The sequence below is a fragment of the Bubalus bubalis genome, chromosome 1 (genome assembly GCF_019923935.1).
Source record: "Bubalus bubalis isolate 160015118507 breed Murrah chromosome 1, NDDB_SH_1, whole genome shotgun sequence".
Lineage (NCBI taxonomy): Eukaryota > Metazoa > Chordata > Mammalia > Artiodactyla > Bovidae > Bubalus > Bubalus bubalis.
Genome location: NC_059157.1, coordinates 29,157,403 through 29,166,933, shown reverse-complemented (window position 1 = coordinate 29,166,933; position 9,531 = coordinate 29,157,403). Strand labels below are relative to the sequence as shown.

At 43.4% G+C, this 9,531-nt stretch overlaps 1 protein-coding gene across 1 annotated transcript in view; it reads right to left on the bottom strand.

The window, feature by feature from the left end:
• Positions 1-491: 491 nt before the first annotated feature.
• The window catches only part of MTNR1A (melatonin receptor 1A), a 30,437-nt gene continuing 21,397 nt past the window's right edge, over positions 492-9,531 (bottom strand). The window contains exon 2 of the mRNA XM_006076173.4: positions 492-1,714. Coding sequence (XP_006076235.3) covers positions 846-1,714 — 869 coding nt within the window. The 3' untranslated portion in view covers positions 492-845. The remainder of the gene's footprint in view (positions 1,715-9,531) is intronic.

Below are 9,531 nucleotides of genomic sequence, written 5' to 3'. Positions count from 1 at the left end.
AAGGAAAATTATGACCAACCTAGATAGCATATTCAAAAGCAGAGACATTACTTTGCCAGCAAATGTCCATCTAGTCAAGGCTATGGCTTTTTCCAATGGTCATGTATGGATGTGAGAGTTGGACTGGGAAGAAAGCTGAGTGCCAAAGAATTGATGCTTTTGAACTGTGGTGTTGGAGAAGACTCTTGAGAGTCCCTTGGACTGCAAGGAGATCTAACCAGTCCATTCTAAAGGACATCAGTCCTGGGTGTTCATTGGAAGGACTGATGCTGAAGCTGAAACTCCAATACTTTGGCCACCTGATGCAAAGAGTTGACTCATTGGAAAAGGCCCTGATGCTGGGAGGGATTGGGGGCAGGAGGAGAAGGGGACGACAGAGGATGAGATGGGGGGATGGCATCACCGACTCGATGGACATGAGTTTGAGTAAAAGGTGATGGACAGGTAGGCCTGGCATGCTGCGATTCATGGGGTCGCAAAGAGTGGGACATGACTGAGCGACTGAACTGAACTGAACCTTGGTGGCACTTGGCAATAAAAGAAAAGTTTGCACACTTTCTCCACTTGAGTACATTCAGCATTTTCCTTAAAATTAACTCCCACTCTGTTCCCTGAACTATACTCTTCGATGAACGTATAACTCACTGAATGCTCTGTTTCTCTTGGTAAGTAGAACCAGAGACTTGTTCAAAATGCTGACAGCGCATTAGCTCAGACATATAGACACACTCTGAAGACTGTAAGCTTTCTCCTCCACATTGTTTTTCTAGGCATCTACCAAGAGGGAACGAAAATGAGTAAGGCTTGGAGCAGTGTTCAGATCTTGCCATTCATGCTCCGCATTTTTAAACGGAGTCCACCTTTATTTGGTTACGGTTGGCTATTAACGGAGAGGGTTTGCGTTTAATTCTATCTGCTACATGATTGGAGCTATCCACAAAGAACATCTTGGTGGTACACAATGAGACTATAATTTTTCTATATTCCTGCCTGAAATTTTGGTTCAGTAGTCCATATATGATCGCATTGAGGCAGCTGTTGAAATATGCCATATAGTAACTGGCTACAAATAGCCACTCGGGGATCCTGGGTGCCATGCTGGCGGGGTCCGAGGCCACAACAAGACCAATGAAGTTCAGAGGAGCCCAGCAAATGGCAAAGAGGACAAAAACCACAAACATGGTGACAAAACTCCTGAAGTCCTGGGGCTTCAGTTTCCGTTTGTTGTCAGGTTTCACTCTCCATCTGACCTGAAGAACCAGGGCCCAGATTCTCAGGTAACAGAAGATGACTACGAGCATTGGAACTATGAAATGGAACACCACCACGGCGATCGTGTAGGCTGAGCTGACGGACTGTGTGAAGGTACAAGAATAGATCCTCGGGTCGTACCGCAGGGTCCCCACACACAGGTTGGGCACGATCGCCACGAACGTCAGCAGCCATATCAGGAACACGTAGCAGAGGGAATTTGTGCTGCTATACAGCTTGTCGTATCTGAGGCTGTGGCAGATGCAGCAATAGCGGTTGATGGCAATTCCCGTGATATTGAAAACGGACCCGATGACGCTCAAGCCCATCAGGAAGCCACTAAGTTGGCAATGCAGGGAGCTCAGGCTCCACCCATCGTTAACTATAGACGCCAGCGCCAAGGGGTACGGATACACGGCCACCAGCAGGTCTGCAACTGCCAGGCTCACCACAAACACATTCCCTAAAAGAGAAAGGTTTAGAAAACATGGGTTAGGGCCAGTTTCACATGGGTTGCATGGGTTTTCTTTCACAGGTATTCAAGAAAGAGCTGTGTCGGCTGCTCGGATGACCCTATATCACAGTTACTGAAAGACAGTGAAAAATGTCGGTTGCTCAGTCGTGTCCAACTCTCTGCAACCCCATGGGCTGTAACCCCATCAGCTCCTCTGTCCATGGGATTTTCCAGTCAAGAGTACTGGAGTGGGCTGCCATTTCCTTTGTGGTTAGGGCCAGTTTCACGCGGGTCACATGGGTTTTCTTTCACAGTTTTTGAAAAAGAGCTGGGTCTGCCACTCGGGTGACATGACGTCACAGCTTCTGACGCATTCTAAAAGAAGTGGAAGCCATCTCCCCGGGAACTGAACTCTTCATTGTCCTTATCAGATCAACTCCACTGTTCCCAAGCTCCTGGATTCCCCAAACAAGGCATGTTTCATGGTCAAAACTGTTCTCTTTTTAACTCCTTGGTTTCTCTTGTGCTTTAAAAAATACATGTATCTTGAGGATACTCACATCATGTCTTTTATTCTGGAATCATCTACATTATCTGAGAAACCTCATATCGATTTTTTTTTTAATTTTTTTATTTTTACCTCAAGCCAGGCAGGACTTCCCTAAGTTCCAGGCCTTTTATCTCTAACTCTTCAAAGGTTCTAAAATTCCTGTTCCTGGAAAACAGAGGGCCCTCATCCATAGCATAGTTATTAAAAACGGCATCCTATTATCAGCGGCTGGGTTAGAATACTGGCTTCGCCCCTTACTAGCTATCTAACTGGGGCAAGTTACATTATCACATCAAACTTCAATTTCCTCTTCTGTAAGTGGAGATAATGATGGCATTGTCTTTGCAGAGTATGATGAGGACTAAATGAGGCCATGTCTGTCAAGTACTGAGCAGTGCCTGTCACATGATAGGTGATCAATAAATGCTCTACAATTCTCTCACTTCAATCCGAAGGAAAAGGGAGAAATGCTTTTAGATTTTATAAACAACTTGAGGTAGAAAAATTAAACTCTAGATAATCAGGGTAAGTAACAATTTTATATGAACACAATAATTCAACATATTTTAAAGTTAACTATACTCTAGTCAAATTTTACAAGCTCTTTTACAAGGATGTTAAAGTTAAGTCCCCTATATATGAACAAGCTCTGTCCCGAGAGCGTATTCTTAAGTCCAATTTGTTTGCATGTCCAACATAGTTAGCCTAGGCACCCAACTAGTAGAATCAGCCAGATAGTACTGTACTGTAATAGGTTTATAATACTTTTCACACACATAGTACATAAGCGTGCTAATCGCTCAGTCATACACGACTCTTTGTGACCCCATGGACTGTAGCTCTGTCCATGGGGTTCTCTAGGGGTGAACAGTGGAGTGGGTTACCATTCCCTTATCCAGGAGATCTTTCCAACCCAGGGATCAAACCCAGGTCTCCTGCTTTACAGGCAGATTCTTTACCATCTGAGCCACCAGGGAAGCCAAAATACATAAAAAAACAAACACACAAAAAAATTAAACATTTTAAATCTTACAGATATTAAGAAGATGTGGCAAAATACACAGAAGAACTGTACAAAAAAGATCTTCATGACCCAGATAATCATGATGGTGTAATCATTCACCTAGAGCCAGACATCCTGGAATGTGAAGTCAAGTGCGCCTTAGAAAGCATCACTACGAACAAAGCTAGTGGAGGTGATGGAATTCCAGTGAAGCTATTTCAAATCCTGGAAGATGATGCTGTGAAAATGCTGCACTCAACATGCCAGCAAATTTGGCCACTCAGCAGTGGCCACAGGGCTGGAAAAGGTCAATTTTCATTCCAATCCCAGAGAAAGGCAATGCCAAAGAATGCTCAAACTACCACACAATTGTACTCATCTTACACGCTAGTAAAGTAATGCTCAAAATTCTCCAAGCCAGGCTTCAGCAATATGTGAACTTCCAAATGTTCAAGCTGGTTTTAGAAAAGGCAGAGGAACCAGAGATCAAGTTGCCAACATCCGCTGGATCATGGAAAAAGCAAGAGAGTTCCAGAAAAACATCTATTTCTGCTTATTGACTATGCCAAAGCCTTTGACTGTGTGGATCACAAAAAAACTGTGGAAAATTCTGAAAGAGATGGGAATACCAGACCACCTGATCTGCTTCTTGAGAAACCTGTATGCAGATCAGGAAGCAACAGTTAGAACTGGACACTGAACAACAGACTGGTTCCAAATAGGAAAAGGAGTACATCAAGGCTGTATATTGTCACCCTGCTTATTTAACTTATACGCAGAGTACATTATGAGAAATGCTGGGCTGGAAGAAGCACAAGCTGGAATCAAGATTGCTGGGAGAAATATCAATAACCTCAGATATGCAGATGACACCACCCTTATAGCAGAAAGTGAAGAACTAGAGAGCCTTGTGATGAAAGTGAAAAAGAGAGTGAAAAAGTTGGCTTAAAGCTCAACATTCAGAAAACGAAGATCATAGCATCCGGTACTGTCACTTCATGGCAAATAAATGGGGAAACAGTGGAAACAGTGACTGACTTTATTTTTGGGGGCTCCAAAATCACTGCAGATGGTGACTGCAGCCATGAAATTAAAAGACGCTTACTCCTTGGAAGGAACCAACCTGGACAGCATATTAAAAAGCAGAGACATTACTTTGTCAACAAAGGTCCATCTAGACAAGGATATGGTTTTTCCAGTGGTCATGTATGGATATGAGAGTTGGACTATAAAGAAAGCTGAGCGCCGAAGAATTGATGCTTTTAAGATTCTTGTCCCTTGGACTGCAAGGAGGTCTAACCAGTCCATCCTAAAGGAGATCAGTCCTGGATGTTCATTGGAAGGACTGATGTTGAAGTTGAAACTCCAATACTTTGGCCACCTGATGCGAAGAGCTGACTCATTTGAAAAGATCCTGATGCTGGGAGAGATTGAGGGCAGAAGGAGAAGGGGACGATGGAGGATGAGATGGTTGGATGGCATCACCGACTCAATGGACATGAGTTTGGGTGAACTCCGGGAGTTGGTGATGCACTGGGAGGCCTGGTGTGCTGCGGTTCATAGGGTCACAAAGAGTCGGACACGACTGAACAACTGAACTGAACTGAATCTTACAGTACTTTGAAAAATACAGTAGTACAGTACAACAGCTGGCACACAGGGGCTTTCATCAAGTGAACAGGCAAAAGGAATTACTGACAGGAGCGGGGAGAGGAGGTGGGAGATGGTAGAGCCGATTGTCAGCAGTAGGTGACAGAGGGCAAGCTGCAATTTCACTCACACTTGATGTGGATGGTACAGGTTCTGGTTCCTTGCTGGATTCCATTCTATCTCCCCTCTTGAAAAATCTGATCCTGTGTTGTCTGGATAGTAGCTCTTTTTGTTCTCATCATAGATAACAGGAGCACTGAATCGCATTGTGGAAGAAAGGCTGTTACAACCCTTGTGTATCATTCTATGTTCAGCTCCTGTGCCTCAAAAGCTATCAGTGCCTCCTCAAACAGAACTAACTTAGGTGGCTGGACATGTGAATGCATGTTGACATCTTTGAAAGTTTGCCACTTGAAGGCTCATATGTAGGGGACTTACTGTATTTACTTTTGTGGTTTGTTTTCCCTTGTTTCATACTCTTCTTCTGCCCTAAGCAGCTCCTCATCTAACTTTTCATTGCTCCCCATCCCTCCCAGTCTGTGTTAAAAGAAATGCTTAGAACCTTCACTTGTTTGCCTCACCACATGGAAGAGCTTTCTCTTTTGAAGGTTCCTAAATCACTTCATTTTTACAACTTTCAATTTAGGAAATGTTGTAATAAATTCCATTCAGTAAAAATGTATTAAGTGCACAGGTTCTGGGGAAATGGGAATGAATGGGCAGGATTCCTCCGACCCTCAATCTTAGAAAAACAAACACAATTTAAAAGAGAAGGAAGAAGTACAACATGAGTATGTACAGAAGACGAGACAGACAGGAAGGGAGGGGGCTGGACAGAGTGGGAAGAACATTTCAGGCAGACTGGGGGGGTATTCTGCTTTGATTACATTTACTTGTAAACTTGGCTTTCTTCTGCGTCCACACTGTAGTCCCCTGAGATTGTCTGCCTGATATTTGTATCCTGAATAGTACCCAGCTGAGACTTCTGCTCTAATGTTCAAGAAAGTAAATTAAAATGTCTTCTCTCAACATCTGAAATAAAATAACCTCTGTGAGTTTTCTGTCTGAAAAATTTTATTCCATCCTGAAAAATGCTGCAAAGAAGTGAAGTAAAAAAGCTGCTGTGACTAAAAAAGGCAAGGTTTTGCATGTAAGTAGGAATTTCAGATAGATTGTCATGAAAACAATTTTCTTTGAAAATTGGTTATACTAAGCCAAATTGAAGCAATAAAAGCAAATTTATTTTTCCCACAGTTCAATTTCAATTACCAATGAAATGTTTAAATTCTAACGTGGGCATATTTCAATAAATTTTTTGACTCAGCTTGTTTAATACCTTAAAAACGAGTGGAATATATGAAACTCAGCTACAAATGAAATTGTCATCAAAACAGTACATTTTTACCCAGAACGTTATGATGACAAATGGGCTTGATATAGATTTTTAAGTTTTAAAATAAGATAATAAGTGATGTCACAAATTTCTTTCATGGCTTTAATCCTCTGCTCCATTTATTTTATAGTGATTATGCTTCTTTTCTGTTCAAATAATTACCATAATCAGATGATTCATTTACTTTTCTTTGAAATGATCCTATTTTACAAGAGGAGAAGCAAAAAATGAAGCCTTAGATTCTATGCAGATGTTGTTGTTGGGGAAATCAGCTAGAGGCTTTTTCACAGCTGCCGTGTGTGTGTGTGTGTGTGTGTGTGTGTGTGTGTGGCATGACAGGGAGGAGAAGGAAAGACAGTTTAGACACCTTGTAAGGTCATCTCTTCCATTTCAGCTCTGGGTAACTCCAGATAGATACAACTTACCTGCTTTTATAGACATCTAGGAGTCTATACAACCAGCATAGAGATGCACTCTGAAATTTAAAATAATCTCTGTTAATGGCTTACTGGGTTCCAGTCCTTCCTCCAAGGTTCAAGTCTGACCTCACTCTCCCTCTTGACATCCATCGTTTCTTCTCAACCGCTTTGTCTGTGAACTTCAGGCTTGGGATGGTTAATTTCATGTGTCAACTTGATACTACCTTGGTATATGTGGTTTAACATTTCTGGGCGTGTCTCTAAGGGTGTTTCCAAAAAAAGTACATTGGAATCAGTAGACTGAGTAAAGCAGAGGCCCTCCCCAATGTGGATGAGCATCATCCAATTCATTGAGGGCCTAAAGAAACAAAAATTTGGAGGAAAGGAGAACTCAGCCTTGCTAGCTATCTACTGAGCAGGAACCTCGGTCTTATGCCATTGGACTGGGACTTCTGCCTTAGACACTCCTGACTCGAAGGTCTTCAGGCTCAGACTAGAACTCTGCCCTGGCTCATGTGAGCCTCCAGCTTCAGATGGTAGACTGTGGGATGCCTCAACCTCCACAGTCATGTGAGCCAACTCTTCATGATAAATATAGCATCTTCAATGTATATAAATGAAACACATTTATCCCTGAAACTCTGATGAGTGCTGGGTGCTTCCATTTATTGCAGCTGCGCCCTTCTCCAGAGAAATGCCCTTAGTGGAACAATGAATGACCAGCTGACCCTGGAGCACAAAGGCCAGCCCTCCTGCCTCGAGTGGTAACAACTGCATGGTTGGATTTACTCCTAGAGGCCCTCGCCTCATGGTCAGGCCAAGTCTAGGCTTCACCAGCGATCTCACCCTTGCTTGACTCGTTCCCTGCCTGGTCTCCTTCCCTCACTTACTTCTGCCCCCTCCTGAGTGCACACTTTCTACAAACCATGAGCCCCAAACCTCTGATCTTGTTCTCAACTTCAGCTTTTAGGCAAAATAAGACAGACCTTCAGCTCTATGATGAGTCTGGATGGTTTTTGAAAGAAGTCATCAGCTTCTTGGTGGAAAAAGAGGAGCTAGTTCTATGCCATCTTATAAACCAAACAACCAACCTCTTTGGGTACAAGTTATAGACTCTGAATGCTTCTTGACATCACTCTTCAATTCTTTCATCCTCACTAGGGGTGGACATGCTTCCTACATCTCACCTCCACCTGTGCATGGAGGTCTGTCTTCCTCTAAGACTATATTTGAGATTCAGGACCGTGAGAAGGAATCTTTCAATCCTCCCTGACAGCAAGGTGCATGGCACATAACAGGAACCAAAAGCAGTTTCCTGGATGAACTAATACATCCCTAGTCTCTAAACAACACCTGTCCAGAGCAGAAATTGAGTGCTCTTATCTGCCTGAATTTGGGTTTTTCAACAGACCGATATTCATTCCTTCTTTCATTTTCAGCCTGGACTTCACCCGTGTGCAGAGCATGATTAGAGACTCACTGAATTCATTGCTCATACAGATTTTTTTCACCCCCCCCCCAAAATAAACCTGCTGTGCCTAGGCTTTAACATTAAACTGGTAAAGATCAATTAAAATGGGGGAGGGGAATGAGCTTCAGCTACTCTTGGAAACATTTTTCATTTGTTTTACGCAGGAAATCCATAGACCCAGCTCTGAGAAATCTGGTTTAATGAAGACTCTGTTTATAAACCTGGATGATATAAAAAATTCCATGTGCATATTAAACGTTAAGGGTAGGACAGGGGAAAGTTGAGATGTTGAAGGTGATGGGGTGCAGTACAGGGAATGCAGAAGGGCTTATTTTGCACATCAAAGCAAACTGGCCCTGTCTTATACTCCTGAACTTCAAAGGACTATATCTCAGAAACGTGTCTTTTTAGATTATCAGAGGAAGTATAGACCAGATGCTCTGAAACAAGCCACACCTGAGTTCGAATCCTGACTATGTCGCTTGCTAGATGACCTCGGGTAAATCAGAGCCTCAGTCTCTTCATATGTAATAAGTCACGATACTAACGGCCGTGGTGAAGATGCAAGAGAACACACGGAACGTGCTTGGCTTTGGATAAACAATGCATTCCTTACTTCTCCTTGGCTGTGGTGGAAACAGCGTTCAGCTTCATAAAAGGTGATTCCCCAGAGCAGACGCACACCAGGGCTGGAGGAAGCGTCTTGTCTGCCCTGGCTCTTGCCTGGATCCCTGTCACATTGCAAGGGGCCTACTCCAGGCAAATAATCCTGCTTTTCTTTTTTAAAACTTTCTCTTTGGCTGCATTGGGTCTTTGCTGTGGTGTGCTGGCTTTTCTCTGGTTGTGGAGCACTGGCTTAGTTGTTCTGCAGCATGTGGAATCTTCCTGAATCAGGGATAGAACCCGTGTCTCTCTCCTGCATTGGTAGGTGGATTCTTAACCACTGGACCACCAGGGAAGTCCCCAAACAAACCTACTCTTACCCTCCTGTCCCTCCAGCCATCATTCTCTTCCTCTCCCCTCCAATTTTTCCAGCAAGGCTGTCCCTCTATTTCCTTTCCACCAATTTTGAATTCACTTTCTAGAATACCTGGGCACTACTCACACCACGTTGCTCAAACCTCTCTCCAGTCATCAATGACATTCTTCCTGACCCCTTCTCTCAGCCTTCATCCTCCTTAAAGTCTCTGAAACCTAACACCCTGATCCTAGGAGACCTGTCCTTAGACTACCTTGCCTGAATAGTAGAAGATGCTGTTCCTACAACACACGACTGTGTGTGAGGACAGATTGGCTCTCTGGCCACCTCCATCCTACTTCCTTCCTGGGTCTTCAGTCTC